Source organism: Puma concolor, chromosome B2 (genome assembly GCF_028749965.1).
Source record: "Puma concolor isolate L17-30 chromosome B2, mPumCon1.1.hap2, whole genome shotgun sequence".
NCBI classification, from domain to species: Eukaryota; Metazoa; Chordata; class Mammalia; order Carnivora; family Felidae; genus Puma; species Puma concolor.
The window spans coordinates 101185957-101213230 of NC_141671.1; the positions used below are offsets into that span (position 1 = coordinate 101185957).

General features: G+C 44.8%; 1 protein-coding gene across 7 annotated transcripts; it reads right to left on the bottom strand.

The window, feature by feature from the left end:
• Positions 1-525: 525 nt before the first annotated feature.
• Positions 526-27274, bottom strand: DDO (D-aspartate oxidase). Of its 7 annotated transcripts, none has more exons than XM_086707579.1 (6): positions 27086-27274; positions 23035-23118; positions 21179-21191; positions 17554-17662; positions 13196-13372; positions 526-1569 (listed from the first exon to the last, which is right to left on the bottom strand). In XM_086707579.1, the coding sequence occupies exons 1-6, from the start codon at positions 27200-27202 to the stop codon at positions 999-1001; spliced, it is 1071 nt and encodes a 356-aa protein (XP_086563705.1). In that variant the 5' UTR covers positions 27203-27274; the 3' UTR covers positions 526-998. The 7 variants fall into 7 exon arrangements, with proteins under 7 accessions (XP_086563705.1, XP_086563710.1, XP_086563704.1 ...); XM_086707584.1 differs by lacking the exon at positions 23035-23118 and adding an exon at positions 19132-19222 and having other exon boundaries at positions 21016-21191; positions 27086-27212; XM_086707578.1 differs by having other exon boundaries at positions 21016-21191; positions 23035-23683; positions 27086-27189.

The following is a 27274-nucleotide window of genomic DNA, read 5'->3' on the forward strand; positions in this document are numbered from 1 at the left end:
TGAGGAGCTCCTCCTTTACCATTCACTAAAGCCAAAACCCTCCTGACCGTCCACAATACACGTGAACAGATTAAAGCCTCTGAGCAGGCCAGAGTCAAGAAATCAGGCTAGATTGATTTGTATCAGCAATTCCCAAATTCATTTGATCATGACACATGTCCCCTCCTCCCCAGTAGTTTTTTTTTTTTTTTTTTTAAACAACCTGCGGAAAACTCTGGATATATTTCATTCAGAACGATTGTTCCATCCTAATCAGCTAATTAGCTCTCTGGCTGCACCTGCTATTCAATCTTCAAAAACGCTTAGGCAAAGTCAACCACACAACAAGCTAGCGCTCCATCATTTGTGGTAATGGAGAGTACGACCCTTAGGTGACTGACCCCAGGCAGCCGTTGGGTTGATGCCATGTCCATAGGTAACTTGATCCCTGTCTTCTAAGCATCATGACCAGCTGAGGGGTGGAAGAGGCTGCCTCGGGTACTGGCAGGAATCATGCTTTGTCTGCCATTAAATGGAATAAGCCTGTGCCACACGTTCACTGTGTGTTTTATTTAGAGGGATTATAATGCTCACTTGAGTGCAACCTACAAACATCATGGGCGGCTTTGCAACAGTGAGTTAGGTGTTTTCCGTACATTGTCTCTTCCTGGGGATTTATTAGCCCCCAAAACTTCAACATCCCTACAGCTTCCAGCATCCATGAAAATTAGCACAGATCTTTGAACGCCAGGTCTGAGAGAAATCTTATTCTGTAACAAGTGTTTTTAACAAAAATAGAACTTTATGCTCTATGTCATTAGCACTAGACTTGAGTCTAGTTCTACAGATGAGTACCAGTCTCAGGCTACTGATTCGTATTGCATCATTTCTAATTTTGAAAACAAAGACAGACCTCATTAACTTTTCATGCAGTGGAAAAGTTATTGGAATCCATTCTGGTGCTTAAATTGTGTTTTGATCCATAGTGTCTGGGGCCATTTGCCGTCATGTCATGTCACCTACAGGTTTGACTTGGGAGTGGGGGTCCTGGGGGCTTGGACACACTCACTCACCAGCCTGGCTGCCTCCAGAGCAGTGCCCCAGTGCACGGAGATGCCCCCGCTCCCGTGGCCGTAGTGGTGGACCACGGGCAGCCTCCTGCCGTCCTGGGTGAGGAACTCTGTCTGCAGCCGCACACCTGCAGGCCTGAAGGGCCTTAAGCCTACCTTCTCCCTTATGTCGCAGGCTCCCTGGAGGGAGGGCTCAAGAGCACAACACCGGGAAAAAATACCTCTGCTAATTTCTGCATCTGGGGACAGATTCCAGTCTCCTTGTTGCCTAGTTCCACCCAGGATTACATTGGATGTGCCGGGATAAATATATGTCAGCCCACTCCCATCTCGGATAAAATGCTTCACCCAGGGAGCCCGAACGTTGAGCACTTGGCCCCGCACGGGGGACATCTCCGAGTCTTGTGCAAGCTGTCTGCTTCCAAGGCCTGAGCAGTTGACCACGACGTCGAAGGATGGATGAAGCTCCCACAGGTCTCCTATTTGTCGGGTGAGTATCAGGACCCCACTGCCTTTTAACCTTGGAAGAAAGAGAGAGACCATCAGGGAAGCCTTAGCAGCTTCCTGTGCTGCCCCTCACAGGAAATGATGCACAAGATCATGAGCACATCCAGGGCCCAAACAGGCCAAATTCCAGCCATCAACTACCTCGCATCCCAAACTGGGGATTCCTAAACTCCAACCTAAATAAAAACCTGTTTCAGAAATTCAAAACAAATGTCTTGTCCTTTTTATGTTTTATAAAGTTCCTATGTCATACTAGATGCTAAATAAATGCTAATTTAATCAGTCGTTTAAATCCCTGAGCATATCTTTTTTGTGTCTTATTTAGTGCCTAAATCTGTAGCCTTAGACATTTTGTGTCATACTGTTAACTCTTGCATGTTCCTTTGTAACTCTGGTCTCCCTAACTAGCTGTTTGGGACAGCAGTCACTCTTTTATGTCTACCACAGGGATGATAGCATGAGAGGAACGCAAAATATTTGCAGCTCACGGATTGACAGTTACGGTTAATAATGTTATTTTGGACCAAGTATATTGATAATAAAAATAAATGGTTTATCTAGGCCCTGTAAATCTTTTTTTTTTAATTGTGGTAAAATACACATAACATAAAACTCGCTCCGTTGACCATTTTTAGTAGTATAGTTCAATGGCATTAGTTTTAATATATTCACCTATGAATTTTGTGGTGACACTAACATATTGCCGTGTGTTTACATTCTTTAAAATAGTGAATATGAAGAAAAGTCTTTTTTTTATGTTTATTTTTGAGGGAGAGAGAGAGAGAGAGAGACAGGGAGCACAAGCAGGGGAGGGGCAGAGAGAAAGGGAGACACTCAATCTGAAGCAGGCTCCAGACTAAGAGCTGTCAGCACAGAGCCCGATGCGGGGCTTGAACCCACGAACTATGAGATCATGACCTGAGCTGAAGTTGGTGTTCAAGCAGCTGAGCCACCCCAAGAAAAGTCCCTTAAAAAGAGTTTAGGAGGGCTCTATCCTTTACCAATCATAAGACCTTGGTCAAGTTCTTTAACTTCTGTGGACTTTTAATCTTCCATCCATAATTTGGAGACAACAATACTGACTTCATAGGGCCCTTGTGAAAATGAAATGAGATAGCATTTGGAAAAAGCCTGCTGCAGCCCATAATGCACTGCGGTTCCTCAGTAATCTTTTCTAATGGGGGGGGGGAAGGCTGTAGTTGCTATGCTCCTATAAAATGCAAGAGCCAGTAGCTCACATAGGGGTATGCCTATTTTCCACACCCATCTATCACTGGCATCCAATGGTTTAACAGCTTGTAAGAATGATATTTGGACCTCGGAAAAATGTTTTACATTGTTTATTATTTGAACACTATCTTGGCTTTGCTTTTAACAGATTGGAGATTCCCCGTATTGAAAGTTGAACATGATGTTCTGTGTTCCAACTCTTCTAGTTAGAACTCAGAATTATTCTCCTAATTCATAGAAATAAAGGAATTTTACCAGCCTTGGGGCATGACTGAACTGAACTTGTTTCTTCAACTATCACCTAGGGATAAGAATGCTGAGACCACAGGGTTTTTATAAAAATTCTGTAAGAATTCAATACATTCAGGGGTGCCTGGGTGGCTCGGTCGGTTGAGCATCCAACTCTTGATTTTGGCTCAGATCATGATCTCATGATTTGTGAATTCAAACCCTACATTGGTCTCCATGTTGGCGGCGTGGAGCCTGCTTGGGAATCTCTCTCTTTCACTCTCTCTGCCCCTCCCCTGCTCATTCTCTCTCTCTCTCTCTCCCTCTCTCTCTCTCTCTCTCTCAATAAATAAAACTTAAAAAAAAAAAAAGAATTCAACACATGCAGATATCTTTCTTTTCCTTTTCAAGGGGCCCCTGCTGGTCACTACTGATGAAAGTCCACTTTCTACTTCTGAAATGATCATAGCAGCCGGGCTGTGGGAAAGCCCTGGAAGGCTTGCTGTGCTGCGTACCTCACAGGTCTGCACCCCAGGAGGGAACTTATGGAGTGTGCCAGAACCTGGCATCCTTGTACTGCTGCAATATAACCATGTGGCGATGCCCAGTCATTATTGTGTACCCCACAGGCAATGTATCAAGGGGCACCGGGGTGTAGGAGGAAATCTTACATGGAAGCTGGACGTTAAACCAAGCACTTCTACAACCATATGAGGTAGTTATTCTGGAGATTTTGAATGACATGATCGGGGATATCAACTTGATGACGTTCCCCGTAGGGCTTCCTGAAACTGAACAAGACCTCATTCTAGATTGGGAGAATGCCTTGTCCCAACCTCCCAAGAGGAAATGGGGGATGGGGGACTCAAGAAGTTGTGCTCACTAAATAGCCCCAGACCAATGTCTTCTGGTCATCACGCTAAAACCCAAGAGTGCCCATTTTCACCAAGCCTAAAAGTCAGCTTGTCCAACAAACCTGGGGGATGGTTGTCTTTGGAGCCCTTCCTTAACTCTCTGGGTGTGTCAGCAAGAGGGAATTTGAGTAGGTGTGGCCCTGAGAGGGATGGGGGTTCCACTAAGTGCTTCTTCACACACGCACACACACACACACACACACACACACACACTCCACATCCCAGGAGCAAAGGGGAGTCCTCTCACTCTCTCCCTTCTCTTGGGACTAGAGGCATTCCTGCACCCCACCTCCCATTGCCTGCTGCAGCCTAAGCCATATAAGAGAGAAATCCTGGGCAGCACGAAATAGGGAAGTGGGGGTTCAGTGTGGAGACCCACTGGGGGAAATGGGGTACACATGGGCTCTAGAACGAGGGATGGGGCTGGTTTGACAGCAGGATTGGGCAGCAGGGCTGCAGGGAGTGGGAGGGCAGGGCAGGATGTGGGGTGCAGCCCAACAGGGACAGAACGAGGGGTGCAGCAGCGCCAAGATACTGCCCTGGAACCCATGCATACCTGGAATTCACCCGCTGACACACCCTAAATTTGGGGGGGGAACCTAATGAGTAGAAACTGGGGGAAAACACTCTTTTTGTCATTTAAAATTTCTAAGCGCTTGCCAAAGGTAGACATTTTAACACTCCTTTGGTAACATTTTAATAGCTTGTACCTTTATTCTGGGAATATTATCCAAATAGGTCTGTGGATTACACAAATACAAAGTAAAAACCCTCTTCTAAGGGTCCAAGATGACTTTGGGGTGAGAGGGTCCACAATTTCTGCATGAAAGCCAGGATACTTCTCTGCAAGCCAGACTGCTTTTGGAAAATCGGTCCCCACCAAGGAGGGAGGAGGGAAGAGGGGATGACTCAGTGTCTGTTCCCCAGCTGGTTCCTCAGACTGGCTGGAACATCTTCACCAACGCGCAAGAGCCCGAGCCTGAGGACCAGAGCCTGGGGGCGCTGATTTTGAGGAGAACTGGTGAGGGTTGAGCCTGAGCAAGACTGCCATGCAGTGGAACCCCAGGGTCAGAGCTGGAAAAAAGACAATTCTCCACATGGCTGCTATAGTTCAAAGTTCATTGGAATGAGGAAAAGAGCATTGAGTTTTTGCATCACTGATGTGAGGATGCCTTGGAGTGGAGAGAAAGAGTGAAGAGCTAGGAAGACATTGCTAAAGATGTGGAGAGATGCAGGGAGGCTGGGAGAGGATGGTGGCCAAGAACATGGTGGGGGGCTGGCTTTGAGAAGCATTTGGTTATGTATTATGTATGAATTATTAGATGCAGTCAATTAAAAAAAATTAATCCTTGGGGCACCTGGGTGGTTCAATCAGTTGAGCATCTGACTGTTGATTTCAGCTCAGGTCATGATCCCAGGGGCATGGGATGGAGCCCCATGTCAGGCTCCTCGCTGAGCATAGAACCTGCTTAGAATTCTCTCTCTCTCTCTCTCTCTCTCTCTCTCCCTCTGCCCCTCTCCCACGCTCACACGTTCTCTCTCAAATATAAAAATAAATAATAATAATAACAATAATAATAATAAAAGTAATCCTTGCTTCAAGATTGAATCATGACACCTTAATGACAATGATCAGAAAATTAACTATGTTCAATCTATTCAAAAATAAAATAAAAAGGAAACCTAATTTAAAATCTCATTTGGCCCCAATGTTTATAGCAGCACTTCCAACAATAGCCAAATCATGGAAAGAGCCCAAATGTCCATCAACTGATGAATGAATAAAGATGTGGTTTATATATACAGTGGAATACTACTTGGCAATAAGAAAGAATAAAATCCTGCCATTTGCAGCAACATAGATGGAACTGGAGAGTATTATGCTAAGTGAAATAAGTCAGTCAGAGAAAGACAGATATCATGTTTTCACTCATACATGGAACTTGAAAAACTTAACAGAAGACATTGGGGGAAAGAGAGGAGAAAAATAGTTTCAAACAGAGAGGGAGGCAAGCCCTCTTGGCAAGCCCATAAGAGACTCTTAAATACAGACAACAAATTGAGGGTTGACGGGGTGGGCGGTGAGGGGAGGGAAAAATGAGTGATGGGCATTGAGGAGGGCACTTGTTGGGATGAACACCAGGTGTTGTATGTAAGCGATGAATCATGGGAATCTACTCCCAAAACCAAGAGCACACCGTATACACTGTATGTTAGCTAACTTGACGATAAATTATATTTTTTAAAAAAGAAAAGAAAACCTCATTTGGCAAATAGAACTATGCACACAGATTCATAGAAAAAGTCTACTCTTCTTCATAGTGATACTTGATGTAGCTATACCTAAAATAGCTTACAAGAGTTAGATTTTAAATGTACATATATATGCTTACATATATATGCATATTTTGCATGTGATAGGAATGTAAACAATTTGTACTCAGAAGGTCAATGGCGATGTTTTCAAAATATATCCACAAATTCTTTGAACCCTTCAAGGCTGAAGCCTAATGCTCCTCTCTTTGAATGTGGGCTGAACCTAGTCACTTGCTTCTCATGAATATTTATATCCATAATATATATATTTGCAACATATGATCCTGGATTTTCTTTTGCTGCAATGTATATTATTGGGACAATTGGCAAAATCCAAATAAGGTCTGTAGATTTCAGAAATGTACCCATGTTGAAGGAAAAATAAAATAAGATAAAAACAGAGAGGGAGGCAAACCATAAGAGACTCTTAACTATAGAGAACAAACTGAGAGTTGCTCAGTAGGGGGATGGGCTAAATGGGTAATGGGTATTAAGAAGGGTACTTGTGATGAGTGATAGGTGTACATATAAGTGATGAATCACTAAATTCTATTCCTGAAACAAAGAGAAAAGAGAAGAAATGAGAAGAAAAGAGAAGAAATGAGAAGAAAAGAAAAGAAATATACCTGTGTTAAGATAATGCCCTCATTCTGATGAGTTGACTTTAGTGACATAAGAGACTGACCATGAGTTTAAGAAATACATATTCAGTATTTGGGGTAAAGGGGCATCACATCTGCAGCTTACTCTCAAATGGTTCAGGGAAAAAGTATATATTTAGAGGAAAAAGGATAAAGCAAATATGTTAAGTATAAGATTTGGGAATCTGAGTGAAGAATACATGACATTTCTTGTATTTTTATATATAGTCTGATTTTGACCTAAAAACATGATCTCCCCTGATGACCACATTCCTCACTCATTTCCTTGCAATGCCTATTCCAATAAAACCAAGTGCATTCTATTCCCCACTTCTCGGAATAGCTATCCTCACTTTGACCACTCCACAAACTTGTATTAATGGCTCTAATTTCCGTTCAGGAGTAGAGCAGCCTCTGGTCCCTTTGGGGAAGGGGGTGTGGATGAGGCTCAGTGTTTCTGTGGGCAGGGTGGTCCTGGAGGGGAGCAGCTGTGTACCCTCAGTCAGACCAGCAGGTGAGGTTTTGGGGAACAAGTTCACCTGTGTAGCCACCTTGGGGCAGCTACTGAAGGCCCAGTGGAGGCTCCTAAGTCTAGCGCACAGCCTCCATCTATTTCTGGCTAACCTTATTGCCATCATCGGAAAAAATAAATACCAGCATTTTGCACCTTCCTGACTGGTACCCTCCCACTTTATCCTTGCATACCTGGGCAGAAAATGGGGTGCTCACATTCGAACTGTGTCCAGGACCATCATTTGCCCCCGGCTCCTCTGGTTAGAGCTGGCAGATGCCAGGAGGGGGGGCAGAAACAACTAGAGGCCTGGCGAAGGATGGCCGTGCTCCAGCAGCAAGGTGTGTGTTAGTCCTGGGGACGAGGGGGCTGCTGTGCACAGCAAGGCACCTTTGCAAGTTGGGCATTTATAGGACAGGGTTATCTGTCATGTTCCTGATGTACAATCCATATTTCTGTCCAACTGCAGGGAGAGCCACATGAGTTTCTTTCAGAGGCAGTGCTGTGAATCAGGCCAAGTGGGAGAACGAAGCTAGGGAGATGGGAGACAGGGAAAGTAACAGCGAGGCCTTATTAGACCAGTGGGAAGGAAGTACAGAGAGAGAAGCTCAGTGTGGTGAGTGCTGTGGTCAGTGTGGGCCTTATCAAGACCAAAGGATAAAGCATGGCCTCCTGAGAAAGAAATGCACCCGAGTTACAGGGCCCCTGGCACTGAAATGAGGCACCCAGCTCTCTGGATGTTGTCAAAGACAGGATGAGCCTGGTCTTGCTGGGATGATTTATTTAGGTAGAATGTCTGGCGAAGAGCAGTCTCAGTTGAATTATTGCCTCTATGATTCATTTCCTGGAAGGGGCAAGTAAAAAGCAGCAGAATATGACTCCACTGGCTGAGGATGTAAAACATGATCTGCATGGCTGATTAAACCTCTGAGGGGCTTTTATTCTTTTGTTTGTTCTGGATATTATTGGGCATTGTTTCTTTTTTTGAGAGTGAGATGATCCCTTCTGTTCTTTGAAAAAAAGCTGAAGATTTGATTTGTGGTTAAAAACATTTTTTTCCCTTTCCTGGAAATTTATATGATTTCAGAAGGATAGAGCTTAGGTTGGAGACATTTTTGTGTGGCTTACTGAGTGAAATGCCTGTTTTTGAGTCAGAACACTGTAGGCTGAACACTCACATTGTGTAGAAGGGGCGTAGGAGGCAACACAACAGACCCCGGGGGTGAGGAACAAGCAGGGATTGTGTGGCTTCCCAGCTGGCTTCACCCTGATGGAGAAGAGCAGGTGACAGCCCACAGAATGAACCCTGGGGGTCCCACTGCCTCACCACAATGCCGCCCTGCCTCACACCTGGCTTGAAATCCTTGCCTGAAAGCCTTGCTTTAGGCGTAGAGGAGTCCCTGCCCCACAAAGCCTCACTCAGGAGAACAAGGGACATGTGGCTCTCTTCTTCCCCCATGTTGGCCCTCTGGCCAGATGCCAGGCCCTGAGAGAAGAGAAGACAGCTAATTTCCACAGAGAGGAGACCCTGTGTGCTATCTGCGCAGGCCCTGCTTTGGGGGCCAGGAGGAAGAGGAAGGTTCAGGGGCACAGAAGCTGGGACGGGAGGGTTGGTGGGACAAAGGCGTGTATACAGTCTGTCTGAGGCACTCACGTCCCAGTCCACTGTCATGGTGGATGTGTATATCCAAGAAATGGACTGAAAAAGACCTCCCCAGGACAAGAGCAGCCCCTCAGGCCTCTTCTCCCTGACTGTCACCTAAAAACAGACAGGAAGCAACGTGCTCCAAGACACGAACCCCAGCTGACTGGTCATCAGGCCAATGGCATTGCTGTCAGGAGGTGGCTCCCACTGGCACAAAGTACCACTGACTCGGGGTTATTTTAAGTAGAGTAAAATGCTGACACCAGGCTTCCGACTAATGAGAAGGTAGCAGGATTTTTCCCAGGTCTTCATCCCACAGTTAGAGATTAGGCCTGAAAATAACATTATTATGGAAACGGGGCCTGTTTTCCAGGTGATAACTTTAGAAACAGGCAGAACAAATCGTTCAGATAATATTTGTTTTCCTGTGAAAGTGGTTGAGGGTGGCCTGCAGAGCTAACACATTTATTCTCAGCCAGAGTGGGAGGGCGGCTGGGATGGTGGCCATGCTGGGGACTGGCCCTCACAGTCTTCCTGGGGATGCCCCTCCCCGACCCAGGGGGAGGCTTCCCACTGCTCAGGGCAGCCCCAGGCAAACTGCAAGACTTACGAAGACCCCTCAGAGAAGGAACACGTACACTGGGGGTGATGCTGGCTTCCCTGCCTCTGCCCCCTCCTACAGCAATACCACCTATTCAGGTGCCCTGGGCCCTCAGGCTCCCTCTCTGCCCCATCATAACTCCCCATCTTCCAAGAACCTTATCTACTACTCATGAAAGCAATGTATGCTCTCTTCCAGGAAGAATTTCTGTTTCAGTTTTCTGTCTAGACTTTATAGCCAATGCTTCTTTGAAAAAACAAGAGAAACTACATGCACACACACATGTACACGCAAACATATGCATATGATTACTGTAAGCTCAAGACTATTTCTAGGACTTAAAAATGATCCTGGCTAATCTGAGCTGTACGTTCCTTCCACTGGGCCACTTAGAGGACCCCACTCTGGCCCTTCTCCGGCTGTGCATGAGAAATGAGTATGTGGGGCCACGGGGAGCACCCCGCCAGAGTCCTCCTCCTTCACTTCCAGCCCATGAGCTGCGAACCCATCCCTCTGCCCCTCCCCTGCTCACTCTCTCTCTCTCTCTCATTCTCTCAAAAAAAATTATGTTAAGAAAAAATTTTTAAAGAAATTATCACTTGGCAAATATTATAGTAATGATTGAGGCAAGAATCATGAATGTATGCTAAAACTAGTAGGAGCAGAATATTTACACAGCCTCAAGGTGTATCTTTTTTTTTTTTTTAATTTTTTTTTTTCAACGATTATTTATTTTTGGGACAGAGAGAGACAGAGCATGAACGGGGGAGGGGCAGAGAGAGAGGGAGACACAGAATCGGAAACAGGCTCCAGGCTCTGAGCCATCAGCCCAGAGCCCGACGCGGGGCTCGAACTCACGGAGCGCGAGATCGTGACCTGGCTGAAGTCGGACGCTTAACCGACTGCGCCACCCAGGCGCCCCTCAAGGTGTATTTTGACAAAGCATTTAGTAATTACAAAGGAAAAAGTTGTAACTTCACATTGGAGATAACTGGCAGGTTGGGTGATCAAAGTTAACATCACTGGAAGGGGACAAACCAACACCACGTGTCTCCTACTACGACGCACTAAGGATTCAACGTTCCTTCTACGGGGTTCCACCGGAATGTGTAACCTCAATTTGATCATGAGGAAACGTCAGACAAACCCCAACTGAGAGACATTCTCCAGAGCAATTGGTCTGTACTCTTCAAAGCTGTAAAGGTCGTAAGAGACAAAGACAGACTACAGACTGGAGACATGACAACCAATGTGATGTGTGACTACGAATTGGATCATGGACCAGATATATCTATATAAAGGACCTAATTGGGTCCTTTTTGGGCAACATATGAATAAGATCCATAGACTACAGTATCAGTATAAATATCTAGATTTTTATCATACCTCTCTATTTACGTAAAAGAGCATCCTTGTTCCTAGAAAATACACATGGTAATATTTAGAAATCATGGGGCATCATGTCTGCAATTTACTCTTAAATCGTTCTGGGGGGGGGAATACATACACACACACACACATATGTATATACATATATATGAGACAGAGAGAGAGAAAATGATAAAGAAAATGTTAGGCCCCTGCATAAAGCATTATAAGAGCTCATTCATCCACTTTCCTTGTCTCTATGTCCATCATCATGCCTGATCCCCAGCCATTTCCACACAGGGAAGCCAAGGGGAATCCCTTGATAGTCTCTGTGATGGGGAACACTCTGCAGGATCCTCCCTTCCCTGATTCTGTCTGATCTTCCAAAGACCACAGGGATCCATCCAGGTTTTCTATAGACCTTCCTGAACATGGAGAAAAAAGTCCAAGATGAGGGAGCCAAACAATAGACTTGGGAGTAATAATGAAACTTTAGCCTCAAATTATAAAACTCTGTAATGACACCTTTTTATACCCAATATTTTGTACATGTTCTTCCATTTTTTATTGTAATCAAACAGAATTATGTACCATAATGAGAGTAAAGCGCTGCCCCTTATGGCAGCCTAATAATTCCCCTTATCTGAATTTAATTAAGATAAAGTACATGATACCTTTATCTTAAATCACTAGCATTAACACTTCCAATTTCCTATTTCCAGTCGTTTTTATACTATAAGGACAAAAGTGAAAACTACACGTTATTGCCACTGAGGGAAAGACCGTGTTGCTGCTGAAACTTGAATGTTGACTGATGGGCAACTTCATCACGTGATAGCTCAAAATGCTCGAGTATCGGCTGATGTCTAGGTTCGAGGTTGACCCGCAACTGTGCTTTAGGGCCCAGTGAACAAAGCTTAAGAGTGTGGGTTTTATGAAAACTGAAACTTACAAAAGGAGAATGTCCCATATAAGTTGCTAATAGATAAAAATGAGAAGAGCACTCATAAGGCTACAAAAATGTATCATGATGCTCCTGACATGTGCCTAATAGATGCAGCCTCCCTTCTCTGTGCTCCCAATCCACCCTCAAAATTGGTACAACCCCATACCATGTGTGTTACTGTGATTGTTAATTAACGTATATAAACAAACACATGCATACACACACATACGCATACATACACCCCATGACCGCCATTAGACTGTGAATTCCTTAAGAAAAGGGATCATATTTTTATCCTTTTTTGACCAGCTTCTAACACAGTGCCAAGTTCAGACGTAGGTGTTCAACACAAAATTGTGGGATTAATGAATTGTCTGAATCAATTGCCTTACAGCCCACATCTGGGACCAATCATCATGGCCACTGCTTGCCTCAAGTCACTCTTCCAATGTTTACACAATAGTTCACATTGCCCCTATTTATCTACCAAATACACACATTTGGGGACTGAAAGGGCCAATGTTTTACAACCCTCAATATGCTTACAATTTCCAGACTAAACTAAAGAGAGATTTATTGATATATCTCAAATAAAGATGCTCTTGATGCATTTCCTAACTAACTGGAATCAGAAAGTCCTGAAAACCAAGCCAAAATACAAGTTCAAGGTATTTTGGACTGGACTTGGTGAGGAAGCAATTACCTGATTTAGATAAGCTAAGACCTCTCAGGTTTAGAGATCTTATTTATAACAAAGAAAATAACAAGGCCATTTTCTTAATCACCAATGAGAAAAAAAATTCAAAAAACAATTTACAATAAGCTTAAGATTCTCCATCCAAAGAACTGGAGCAAATCATATAATTTTATAGCTGGAAGCATACTCCCCAAACTTCTCCAGTTTACAAATGAGGAAACTAAGACACTGTTTCAATAAAGTGGGTTTTACTGGTGGGCAGGGAACCAAATCATGCATGACGAAGAAGAATCACGCATCACGCACTAGAAGAAGAAGATGGGTGTGTTACTACCAGTGTGGTATGACTTACTCCTTTGGACACAGCACTGTCTTCAGATTGTTTGACAAAACCCTAGCCGTTGTGAGCAACAAGACACAATGCAAAAGAGCTCTGAGGAACCACAGGGAATTTTCCATCTATATTTTGTGAGTAGCTATGCAATTATTTATGGCTATGCTATGAAGGATAAAGGAAGCAGCAAAGAGCCATTTCAACTGACCTCTTCTCCAACCATGGAAGGTAGGCAGGGTTTTCACATTTCAGAGTCGTGAAGGCATGACCAAACACATGCTGGGGGAATTTCTTCAGTTCAGCCTTGGTCATCTTTCGAAACCCCAGAACCACATCAGCCCAGAATGGCACTTCTTCAGCAGGAATGCTCTGAAATATCTGCCAACTCAAATACATAAATGGAAAAATTTCCTGAAATTTTGTGAAATAACACATTTCCGGTGAACCCCATAAGACATTCTCTAAAGCATTTTTAAAACACACTTCCTATACCCATAAAAAGAAAAAGATCCGGGCGCCTGGGTGGCTCAGTCGGTTAAGCGTCCGACTTCGGCTCAGGTCATGATCTCGTGGTCCGTGAGTTCAAGCCCCGCGTCAGGCTCTGCGCTGACTGCTCAGAGCCTGGAGCCTGTTTCGGATACTGTGTCTCCCTCTCTCTGACCCTCCCCCATTCATGCTCTGTCTCTCTCTGTCTCAAAAATAAATAAACGTTAAAAAAAAGAAAGAAAGAAAGAAAAAGATCTCTTCTTCCATTCCCTTGGGTTCAGATAATTCAGCAGCTAAATTTAAAATATTCAAGGGGGGTCTGGGCGGCTCAGCGTCCGACTCTTGCTTTCAGCTCAGGTCATGATCTCACTGGTTGTGAGTTTGAGCCCCGCGTCGGGCTCTACACTGACAGCACAGAGCCTGCTTGGGATTCTCTCTCTGCCCTTCCCACACTCATGCACTCCCTCTCTCTCTCAAAAATAAATAAGTGAACACTTTAAAATATTCATGATTGGTGGGGCACCTGGGTGGCTCAGTCAGTTGGGCGTCCGACTTTGGCTCAGGTCACGATCTCGAAGTCTGTGAGTTCGAGCCCCGCATCGGGCTCTGTACTGACAGCTCAGAGCCTGGAGCCTGCTTTGGATTCTGTGTCTCCCTCGCTCTCTGCCCCTCCCCCACTCATGCTCTGTCTCTCTCTCTCTGCCAAAAATAAATAAACATTAAAAAAATATAAAAAATAAATAAAATAGTCACGATTGGGGAGAATAAGACATTTAAAAAGTTGTGTTTTAAAAATTTAATTTAATTCTTTTTTTTCCTAAAAATCTGTTGCTCAGATTTTCTTTATTTACTCATGACTATGCATTTTTGACAAAAGGTTTTTGTGTTTCGTATAACATTTTACATAAATTGTAAGCATCCGTCAAAAGTTTAAAGGTTGGCCTCAATTCCGAACAAAACATCTAAATTACAGTGAGCAATGGTGGGTGTACAGGAGGCGGAAGTGTGAATTATGAGTTAAGTTGCGAATTATGAGTTAAGTGTGAATTTTCGGTTAAGATGTGGGTCATCACCTCACACTGTTGGTAAGAAAAACTGGGTTGTCAGGAGGAACCCCATTACTGTTAGGCTAAGAGCATGGCTGGAATGGGTGAGGCTGGAATGATATTGGTTGTTAACAAGTCCGAACAGTGCTGCCGATAGCTGCTGGGCATATGTTTGGATTTGTAAGTATTGGGTTGTTTTCATCAATCGGAGTAAGTGTTATAAATCATGGCTGCTCTAAAAGAGCAAGGAAAATCACCTGAATGCTGTATGTGGTTGCTAATGATGTGGTCATTAACACACCAGAATTCATATACCTCTAAGTAATTCATTCAAAGCAGTCCCCGGCGAAAGTATAAATGTTTGCTGTGGGGCTCCATGCGGGCCTCCTCACTGTCTCATTCCGTACACTCTCCCTGGGCTAGATTTCCCCTTCCATATCTTCACCATCACCTATAGACCAAACAGGGGGCTCCACCTCCAGCCCTCCTCTCTCTCTCCTGAGCTCCCGAACCAGACCCAGACCTACAGTGACTTTCTCTCTCCCCACAAGCCCACATGCCATCAACCACCAAGTCTCAAGCCCTATCAGCTTTCCTCTCAGGCTTCTCTCAAGTCCGTCTCCTCTCTGTCCCCACTGCCAACACCTAATCTATTGCACCACCATCTCTCTCTCCACATATCTGTTCTCCCCACTATAGGCATATTTTTGACATGTAAACATGATCAGTTACTTCAATGTGTAAAATCCCTCAATGGCTTCCCATCAATCTGGATGACCTCCAGTATCTCCAACACACCACAGTCGCCCTCGACTCACGTCTATGCCTATGCTGCTCTCTCTACCTGGAATGGTTTGCCTCCTGTGTCCCCGGCCCTGTCTCTGTCCCCTTCACTTCTATAATGTCACCACGTTAACCTACACTTATCCGGATGGTCTCTGCTGAAATGTCACTTTGCTCCAGGTTGCTTCTCATAACTCCTCCGAGCAAGTTTATTCTCCAAACATATTCTTCCATAGTACCCTGTACGCTTCCCTTGGGAACTTGTGTCTTTTGCAGCTAGTTACGTTTAGGACATTCCTTACAGACCATAAGCTATATGAGAACAGGTCCGTGTCTTCTTTTCTTAAAAATTCACTAAGCATATATTTATTAAGCATTTACCATATGCCAAACAGTATGTGCTAAATTGCTTATTACTATATCACCAATATCTAAGAGAGTACCTGATACAGGTGAATGCTGAATAAATTGTTTTGAAGAAATGTATAGATGAACAGATGAATAAGGCTATGCACTTATGCCAAAGAGGTACAGGCCCTTGTCTTCATTTGACTGATTCAAATTGTCTTTTTGGAAGCAAATGGGAGAAAAATCATTCATGTGAGTGCAATAAATAACTCTCTTTTAGGCTAGCTTAAAGTATATTCTTTTTCATATCCTTAATGGTGGCAAAATCTTAGTCTTGAAAGGACATTTGAATTTTAGACACATCTGCCTTCAAAAATTACTTAGAGACAACGTTTGTGAGTTAATTGGTTTTGAGCAAAAATGAAGTGTGGCCATAAATCAATAAGGACAATTTTTCTCTGTGACTCATTGGCTGGATCTGGGGACAGTTATAGTATCAATTCATCCTCAGAAGATGGAGAAGTAAAAGTTGCTACTTTGGGTATAGACTGGGGGAAATTAGTGATGTCAACACCATTAATGACGGTGAGGGAGGGCAAGAAGAGGAAAAGGATAGAAACCTGCCTGCTGCAGGTGTGTTTCCTACCAGAAATGTAAGCAGACAGCCTGATCACAAAGGAGGAGAGAGGACAGGTTTTTTTTATACAGTACAAAGGGTGCAGTGGTTGTGAGAACTTAGTAAAAGGCAAACACCCTCTGCTCTTCAGAAAGGTATAGGGCATTACTGTGTTAGCACATGGGGTAACACAGATGACATACGTGTTATGTCATAAACTAAAAGTGATAGAAGGGTTAATAATCTTTTTTTAAGAAGATAAAGAAAGAGGGGCACCTGGGTTGTTAAGCGTCCAACTCTTGATTTCGGCTCAGGTCATGATTTCATGGTTCGTGAGATCAAGCCCTGCCTTGGGCTCTGCACTGACAGCACAGAGCCTGCTTGAGGTTCTCTCTCTCCCTCTCTCTCTGCCACTCCCCCGTTTATGCTCTTTCTCTCTCAAAAATAAATATTTTTGAAAAGAAGATAAAGAAAGATATTGTCATATTCTAAGTGCTGGTTTGTGCCAGAAATGTCAAATAGGATTTTTTAACTCTTTCATTTAATTATGCATGTCCCCTGAAATCACATATTAAGAATCAAATAGAAGTGCCTTAACCATTTCAGAAATATAGTTCCTAAATGGCACCTCAAAGGTCACTTTAGTGACCTACAACATTTACTTTTCGGGGATGTCTCATTCTTCAATATCACACCTGTTGGCTTTCCATCAGCCACCTCATCCCCATGCTCAGTGTTTACCTGCTGCATGTTTTTTTTAGCTGTATTTGCAAATCACTGCAAAATCTTTGAGGAAACTCACACTAGTATTGGTGATGAGAAACTGTGATGGTTGTTTAAAAGTCGAATGCTATATATACTGATATGTAATATACAATCACTATACTAATAACTTGTCTTTCTTGAGTTCTTTGGAGTAAAGCTGAAAATGTTTTCCAAAATCCTCCTGCATTGAATTCAGCACTCTGCTCACAGCAGTACCCAACAATATTTTATGTTGAATTTTTTTTAAACGTTTATTTATTTTTGAGACAGAGAGAGACAGAGCATGAACGGGGGAGGGTCAGAGAGAGAGGGAGACACAGAATCTGAAACAGGCTCCAGGCTCTGAGCAGTCAGCACGGAGCCCGACACGGGGCTCGAACTCACAGACCGCGAGATCACGACCTGAGCCAAAGTCAGCCACTTAACCGACTGAGCCACCCAGGCGCCCCAATCTTATGTTGAATTTTAAAGTCTGTTAAGATCATTCTGAATTCTAAAATAACTTCAGATATCCTCTCTTACCCAGATACCAGATGAACACCAGCATCTTTAGCTTCTGCAGAATTGGCGATTGCAAACAGGTGATCAAAGGTCTCTCGAAACCACTGCTTCAGCGTGGGAATGGGTGTGTCTGTAATGGGGGGGGGGGGGGGGGAGGACAAAGCAGAACAGAAAGGAAGTGGTGATGATAACTATGCTTCAGACAATCTCCTTCCCAGAAGCCGGGAGAAAATAAAGAGGCAGAGAGGAACATTTAGATAAGGTACCACATTATAGTGGAGAATCTATCAGCAACCCGAGTTTTGAATGCTGACACATGCTGTTGACTCCTGTTCAGGTAAAGATTAATCATCAGAGGGTAAAATGGCCGATCAGGACAAAATCTGACATATGAGCCATCTGGAAGGTAGTCTTTGGCATTAGATATATTCCAGACCTTGACAGGTTCATAACCAATCTGAGCAGAAGTGAATTCATGGCTGAGGTATCCAGCTGGCCACACAGTTGAGATGATAGGAGAAAGAACCCAGAACTTCTCTCATGGGTCCTGAAAACATGGTGGGTGATAAGGGAAGATCTGTGGGGCCCAGGTCAACCAGAACAGAGAATAACTGAACATCAAGAGAAAGCCCAGATTGCTCACCCTCTGATACAAGGAGACAAGGTCTGCATTGTGGAGCCGAGCTCCTCAGGAAGGACTCCCTGCAGTCCCATTCAAGGCTGCCATTATGTCCATCCCCTTCCACTCTGTGGAACCATGCAATAGCATAGAGTAGCATTCCCCGGGTCACTAGAACATGCAGGGACCACACGAGGCACCACCTTTCTGGCAGAGTCCTGTGGATCAGTGCTCCTGTCACCCAGGCATCCCTGCCAGAGCACAAGAGGCTGGACCCACATCCAGCTTCTGGAAGGGTGCAGACTTATCGGAGAGGAAATAAGGGTCAGGGTTGAAAGAAGGGTCATGGTTCAAGCCCCAAAATAATAGTGTCCAGTGTAGGCACAGAAAACAAGCATAATCTGGACAGGCAGACAAATCCAAATGGGGTGAAGAATTTGGCCATCCAATCCCTATGGAAGGGTCATGAGGGAGAATCTAGGGTCAAGCGAGGGACTGGGGAATGAAAATCCCAAGGGGCTGCTATGGGGGGAGCCAGAGAGGAGGTGAAGGAACTGAGGCAGAGAGGACACTGGGTAAGCTCTGCTTGGAGAGATGTCCCTAGAGTTCACAGTAGAGATGAAAAGGCCCCTGGAGACATCCTGCTCCCCCAGACCAAGTGCCCAAGTCAATGAGGGCATTTCAATAGCAGGGTTTTGTAACAATTCACTTGTTAAAGTGCCAATAAATATTTCTTTAATAGTGGATCTGTGCTGTCATCTTTAAACACGTGCCCACGTGAACTCAACACTGTATTCCAAAATTGAAGACTGGGCCACTGGTTTAGAAATAAGGAAGAAATAATGACTGCAAAATGAGCTAAATTAGACCTCACATTGGATTATACCCCAACAATCTAAGCCAGTGTATGGGGCTGTATTGAAACGCATCCCCTTGTTGCCATTTCAGACTTTAGAAACAAAATATTGGCTGCGACTCACATGCTGTAGGAGTCATCCCAAAAGAATGGACAGTTCCAATTCAGCAGTGGATAGAGCCAGCAAACCTGGTGATCTAATCCATGTTCAAGTGCTGGTAAAAGAAAGCTGTAGCTGGAGTAGCGGTAATAATAGCAATTGCTGATACAGCACTTACTATGTCCCAGGCACTGTGCTAAATGCTTTACATGTATAAATATATTTAATCGTCGCAGCAACCCTATCGGATAGGTATGGTCCCCATATGGTACTGATATTTATGAGCACAGAAGATACCACTGTTATCACTGAGGCTGGTCTGAAACAAGCCCAAAGAGAAGACTAAAGTCCTTATCTGGAAGCACCAGCGAGTAACACTCTCTGATCCAGGGGCCCCAACCACCTAGCCGAAGGGTGAGCTCGGGCCTCAATGGCCTGGAGGAACTCTTAGACGAGCCTCCTTCTTTGCAGACGATTCCATGACTATCATGCAGCCTTCTGACCACTCACCCAGGCCTGATGCAAGCAAAGGGGTTCCTGGACAACGGACAAAAGAACTCTGGTCACAAGAAAGGTGCCCAGGAAGTGTGAACTAGCATTCTGCAAACACGCCAGGTTCCTGTGCTTAATCCTGTGCATGTGTAACTTTGATGAAAAAAAAAAAAAAAAAAAACTAAAATTAAAGGAGAATAAAAGCATGGGAATGAGGAAGTGGAGACAGTGAGTATAAACCTCATTGGCTGCAAAGTGATTTGGGTTTTTATTTAATGCTGTTTCCCTCCTCTATTCTATTCTATTCTATTTCAAGAGAAGAATACAGCTGGAAAGGATGTGTGACCATGTTTTAAAAACTAAATGCAGGGGCATGTGGGTGGCTCAGTAGGTTGAGCATCCCACTTTGCCTCAGGTCATGATCTCGTGCTTCGTGAGTTGGAGCCTTGCATCCAGCTCACAGAGCCCGCTGCAGATCCTCTGTCCCCCTCTCTGGCCCTCCCGCTTGCGCGCTCTCTCTCTCCATCCCAAAATTAAATAAACATTAAAAAAAAAATCAATGCATCTTTAGGCCCAAATACATACTGACTGATTGTTTGTCTACCAGCTGAGAAGTGTGGATAATTTTAGTCCCGTTACAAGTAATTTCTGACCTTGTGGTCATTACTGGTATCAGTGGAAAGACTTAGAGTTACCAGTTATGGTAGTCATGAGAGCGGTTCACCAAATCCTTCTGACTGTCTGCCTTCTGGGAGCCTTATAGGATTGCACTTCTTGGCCACCTTCTGAGGGGTGGGAGCATGTGACTCGTGCTGGCCAATGACCGGCCATCAGAAGTAATGAAAGTTACATCCTGGCCAGAGCCAGCTGAGGTGAGACCTCCCCAGAGCTGCTTTCCCCTCAGGCACAGGTACTGATGACATCCAAGACAGTGGCTGTCCCATCACGTATGATGAGCAGAGCCCTTGCTGATGCTCAGTTGACATGCGGTCCCAGCAAGAATCGAACCTTTGCTTTTTAGGCTGCTAGGATTTGGAGGTTGTGTTTGCCTTACAGCATAATTGAGCATTTCCTAACAGATGAACCAGTACGATGTTAAAAGTGAACACTAAGGGGACGCCTGGGTGGCTCAGTTGGTTAAGCGTCTGGCTCAGGTCCTGATCTCACGGTTTGTGAGTTCGAGCCCCATGTCGGGCTCTGTGCTGACAGCTTGGAGCCTGCTTTGGATCCTGTGTCTCTGGCTGTCTCTGCCCCTCCCCCGTTAGTGCTCTGTCTCTCTCAAAAATAAATAAACATTTAAAAAGATTTTTTTTTTCTAAAAAGTGAACATTAAGTTACATGCATATCCAACTGTCTCTGTCAACAGAATTCTGACTGAGGAATCATATCTGACAGAGGAGCTAAAATCCCTCTTACTTGGATAAACATGAGGTATAAGCATTCCGGCTGCCACGTCACTTGTGGTATCAGGACTGAACTTGTCCGAAATGACAGTAATGGAGCATCGGGGCACCAGTTTGGAAACGCACATGGCAGTAGAGAGCCCCACCACGCCTGCCCCCACAACCGCGATCCGTACCGGGTCCATGGACCTGTGAGGAGAAAAAGTGTGAGCTATAAACCTTGTTTAAGGGTCATTGCATCCGGTACAAAGTCCGGCCCTGAGGATTCTCTTCCTAGGTCCGCCGCCTCTCAAAATAACGCCTTTCCTGTCAGCATTTCTCATGGGACCAAGAGAACTCCCCATAAGCCCTGTTTCCGCTAAATGTTGGGCTATGGGCAACAAGGTCTCGATGGAGTGTTAGACATTAGCCCAAAACCAGCCTGGAGTTGCCTTTAGAGCACACGGCAGGTAAATAGGTTTGGTTTGGGGGGAAATTGCTACTCACTCCAGCCCCTTCCTAAACCACTTTTCCTTTGGGCACAGCCTAGGAAGGCAGACAAGAACAGAAGAGATGCCATCTCTGCTCCCAGAAGCTTCCTGAGGAACAGCCGCTGAGAAACCTGACCCATGGGCAAATTCAGAACTCAGCTCTTACCATTTACAAACTGGATTTTAGTTATAACAACAAGACAAAAAGTTTGAATGACTGAACCCCACGTCCCCTCTCCTGCCCCCCACTCTAACTGGAAACCAACCCTCCTCTCCCCTTCCTTGACTCTGTCAGTTTTCCCCACTCCGTGCCCCCACCCCATGCCCTACCCCTCGCCCCTCCACTCCTGTGCCTGAAACCCACCCTCTGAAAGCAGACTTCCCAAATAAGGAAACTGGATTCCTTCGCAGACTCAGGTGCTGATTCTGTAAACTGGGGGGCAACCCAGGGGCTCCTAGCCTCAATTCCCTCATGTGTGAAGCAGGCCATGTGAATTCTTTATTAACTCGTTTGGGTTGGAAATAAGAAGGACCCACTCAGGTTGTCTCACAAAGGTGGCTCCTTCTGAGGGTTGGAATGGAAATGCAGGAGGCAGATATCCAGAAGCCTGAGACTGGCACCCAGCATGGGAACTAGGGGGTTGGTGAGGGCCCAACACCCTCTCTCCTCCTCACCGGTGAGCAGTGGGAGCCCACCGAGCCTTGCTCTGCTGTCAGCTTTCCCGACCCCTGTTGCTTTCCTGCTTGTCTTTCCATTTCTGTTCCCACTCTCCAAGGCTCTCTGTAGGTCTCAGGTCTCCAGAGAGAGAAAAAAAATGCAATTATTCCAGTTGGTCATAATCATCCTTACCAAAGTTCTAGCACCAGATCAGCTCATTGGGCTAAGCCAGCCTGTAAACGCGCTCTTGGCACAGTTGTCCTTTCCCATCCAATCAGCAATAGACGGGGCATCTTGGCACAGGGCAACCAATAGCCTGTGGTTCAGATCATGGCCACCTGCCCATAAAATTCAGCCCTCCCCTGGAGCGGGTGGGGCATTTCTGCTGTGAGCAGGGCAAACATGGCGGGGCTCGGCTTCCAGCTCTGAAGGTCTCTGGCTCTAGGATAATTTAAAGTCATTCCAATGAGGTTTAATGTGTGTTATTTTTATTTCTCAAGCAATCTGTGCATTTCTTTGGCCATTAATTTGCTTGCTCCCCAGTGGGCTGGCTAACTGAGAAGGCAAGGAGGAGACCAGTGGAGGGGGGCAAGCTGGAAGAGCATAGTCCCACACACGTCCCCTGGAGGTAGGAGGCACTCACCTGTCCCTTGGTGGCTTTCCTACTTCACAGGCTCCCCTGCCTACCAACTTTCTCAAAATAGCTGTAATAAATTGAGAGGGGAAAGTAATCTGTGGCTGAGAATAACCAGCTGCCAGGGAGGAGAAAAGTGAGCCAGCAAGGTGGGTACATCCTAGCCCAATGACCTATGAATCACTGTCACCTGACCCCATTAAGACAGTCCCAAACTCCCAGAGTACGCACAGAATGACCCCTGAGCTGCAAGCACGAGGATTCAAGTACCTGAGTCTGGAAAAGCAGTCTTGGAACCCACAGAAGGCTCTGGCACCAACACTTGTTTTCCCAGTGAGTGGTTGGTCTAGTGCCCTGAGAGACAGAGGGAAAGTAAAACTGCTTCCCATTGGGGAATTTATTAAGGACATTCTCTCTAAACTCACTCTCCATTGGTCCATACCCCCGTGTCTCTGGAACTTATTTCCCTGGAGAAAGGAGGGATTAACTTCGTTTTGTAAGCTTCGTGGAGCCGCGTGGAGCTGTGGCTCTGCCGAGCCCCTGGGAGCCGGTACACCCTCAGCAGCTCTTCTCTTCCTAGTTTACAAACCCTCCGTCTTGCCAACAGTCTGGGATTTCTCCAGCTGATTTACAGGCACAGGAAATAACAGTTGAATTCCTCCAATTTCCAACAAGTTCTGTCCAGAAGCAACACTGGTTTCCTCATTTGGCTCTTCTGGGTCAGCAGGTGGGGGGAGGAATGGGGGTTGCGTGAGGGCAGAATAATGTTGTTGATCACTAAGAAGATGACCTGATTGCAGTTGGGAAAATTATTCAGGAGACAATTGAGGATAAAAACCAAATGATTCTTTAACCAGCATATTCAAATATTTGCTGATTGTCCACCGTGTGGTCAACAAGTTGTCGATGGGGAAGCAGTCTGATGAATCAAAATAATAAATAATATTGTAACTAATATGTAGTTAGCATTAACCATGTGCTACATGCATATATGACACCATATAACACAACCACCCTCTGAAGTGGTGAGGTACTATTATTATCCCCCTTCTTTAGATAGGTAAATTGAGTCTCCAAGAGAATAAGGAAGAGTCCAAGGTCTCCTAAGCAGCAAAGCCCAGTCTGAGTGTCAGACTCCAAGGCTCAAGGTCTTAACCAAAGCACACACTATGGCATCAAGAGACCTGTCTGTTTTACCTTGAGTAAGTCACTTAACTTCTGAGTTTTCAGTTTCCCCTTTTGAAAATCGGGGGTGAACTAATTTCTCTTACAAGTTGTGGTGAGCATCTGCTGAGTTGAAATATGCAAAACTATCTGTGAGGTGGTATATATATATTTTATTGAGCACCTACTATAAAATCATCCAACATTTATGGAGCACCTGCCCTGTCCAAAGCATGCTGCCGGGACTATCAGAGATTTAAGGATTTCTGGAATGATGTTTTCTCCCTCAAGAAAGGAAAGAAGGCAGAATAGACGGTGCTCTAATATGTAGCACCAAGTGTAGGTGTTGTGGGGGTTCAGAGAGAAGGGAGCTTGGTGGACCCACGTAGCCAGTCCAGGAGAGAGGATGGGAAATGAGGAAGGTTCCAAAGAATCAGTGGGATGTGGATGGACAAGGAGGAGGAGGGAGAGACATATTGGGAGGGAGGAGAGTGTGAGTAAAGCCACAGAGGCAGGAAGCTTCAAGAATGCTGAAGAAACAAGGTGTGGCTCCATGGGGAGGTTTGGGTGAGAGCGGAGTGTGGAATCTGGCCAGGATGAAGGACAGCGTTTGAAAAGTAATGGGAACCATGGAAGATACCTGAGAGGGCTCCTTCTCCCCACCTGGGTCAGGACTCTACTTTCCTATGAAAGCAAGAAGAGGAAACATTCAGAAACGAAACCAAGAACGCAAGCTACATGCGTCAACAGCTAATAGGTCTTTTAGTGTTTGCTTTACAGACTTGTAGCAATGTGACTCAAAAAAGGGGTCATTTGGAAAACTGATTTAGGCATCACTGAGGGTGGGAGTTGAAAAGGGGCAGTGGGGACCATCTAGGGGGGTCTTGTGTTATCATTTTACAGGCAAGTGGCTGAGGGCCAAAAAGTTGAAGTGATCCCCCTGAGAATGCAGGTGAGCTCAGCATCACATTCCTCCTCAACAATTTTTTGGAGACATTTTACTGTGGGCTCTGGAGGTCCACAGAGTCGCCCTTATGCAGCATGTTGGAGGCCTCCCTGGCCACCCAGCCCCTCCTGCTCTGCTTCCATGGGTGTCAATGGCTTATGATGTGCTGGCCTTGCTGGTATGTTAGTCTGCCAGTAAATGGAGAGCTTCACACCAACAGAACTTGAATCTTTTTGAAGGCTGTTAAAGAAGCGAGGCTTGTGGAGGCCAGGGATTCAGTCATATAGGCCACAGGTTGGGGCAGGGAAATGGGGGAGGAGTGAGTTCAGGGTGACGTAACTCTCTGATACACAGGCTAGCCCTGACTTTATGAGATATAGAAGTAGGGCAAACTCTGTAATGGAACCCTTTCTTCTTTGTAAAATAATCTGACTTTCAAGACTTACTTATTGGAACATCCATGAAAATCTCCTGATGGATATTAGAAAGACATTAAAGATAACCCAAGTAGGTGAGCCTAGGGAGAGACAGGGAATAAATGAGAAAAATGAATTTACTTAGGGAACTAGCAGTTGTCAGTAAATACTGGTGCAATGTGGACTTTAGAGATAGAGTGAGTAGCTGTTACAGACTTCTGGCAAATTCAGATAATTCATCTCTGTTGGGGAAAGCTACCAATGGGCTTTGGCTTTCCTGGTCAGTTTAAACGATCTTAAATAAGAAAAGATTCCTCTTCACCATCTGCAAGAATTTATTAAGTACTCCCTTGGATGTGTCATATTATAGAATGAACCCTTTGTGTTTAGCATGTTGTCAGTAAATATTTGACAGGTGTGAGAGAAAATAACAGAACTGATCAAGCCCCTCATTCAGGGTATACATTCAGGGTATACATTCAGAGTATATTTTCAAGTTCAATATGGACTTCCCTAACAACACAACGGTTGGGAAGAGGGTCAGATTTTGTGAGATCTGAAGTTTGTACAGTTTTCAAAGCCCCCTTTAAGAAAAAAATATACAGGATCATAACAGAAAAAGTGCCTGTGGTCACTTTGATATCATGTGACAGAGGCGAAATGTGACAGAAGGGAAATAGAGGGGTAAGAGCCAGCGTTCTTAACTGATTGCAGTGACTATATCTTCCTTTTGCAAAATTTACAAGAGTTTACAAAAACTTATGACCAACAAGCCCATTATTAAGGCCTCTCACAAGAGCCTGGGCAAGGGTGGGACTCGAACCCGAAGTTCATGCTTTGTTGGCTTGCTTCACGGGAGGACTTCCCTGCAGCTATCATGGGCCAAGACTAATCACCAGAACAATGTGAATAGCAGGGTCCTCAAGAGAGAAACAACATATGTTGGAGGGCACAACCAACTCAGGACAGTGACAGCATGCTGTAGTATTGACAGAATGGGCCCCACATGCCCACTGGCCAAGACCAAGACTGGACAGGACACCTGCCACACTCTCCTTGACCGAGTGTTGGAATGGTACACGGAGCAGGGAGAAATAATGTTGTGCAGCATCAGAGCTGTGCAGGGTGATAGATACAGATACAGTGTTTCATCATCAGGTCGATGCATAGACCTCAGTTAAACAGAACTGATAACGAGGTCATCTGCCTGAAGTTCACCTACTTGTGTACGGGTTGTTCTCTGAGCTTTCCGGCGCCATGGTAAAGTACTCCTTGAAATACTTACAGGTGGAGACACATCTGATGTGCTATGACAAGGGTCCAACTGTTAAAGATCTATATCACTATTTTGCAAGGATAAAATCAGAAGACTGTGCATGTTAAGAAATGCTGGAGGAACAAAGCATGTTTGGCTTCCTGTATGACTAATATTTTTAATTGTCATGATGAAAAGCTCAATTTTTCTCCCAATAAAGTTTTCATCTCCCACTGATTTAAAACCACTTTTTATCAAGGTTGTTGGCTATAACAACAACATACAAAAACCAACCACCTCCCTTAATGCCAGCAAGAAGCAATAGAAAATATATTAGAAACTCAGCACTTCCAGTAATAAATGTATATCCCCGGGACTAAGTATAACAAGCTATGTGCATGATTTGTGGAGAAAATTATACTTCATTGACAGACATTAAAATAACCCAACTAAATGAAGACATTACCCATGATAATGGATAGAAGAGTCAATACCAGAAACAAGGTAAATTTTCTAAATTAATCTAAAAATTCAACTCACGTTGATACCATGCCAGGCAGTTTCAATTGCATCAGTGGGAGTGTGGGCTCCTTTGTTTCTTGTCAGCAACAGAAATGTGATTTCTGGATGAGCAGTGGAAGCAGAGAGTGTAGGCATGGGGACTTCTAGCCCAGTGAGGGCACTGGCTTCCCGGTCCCTGGGTGACTTCTTCCATTTTGTTCCATCAGT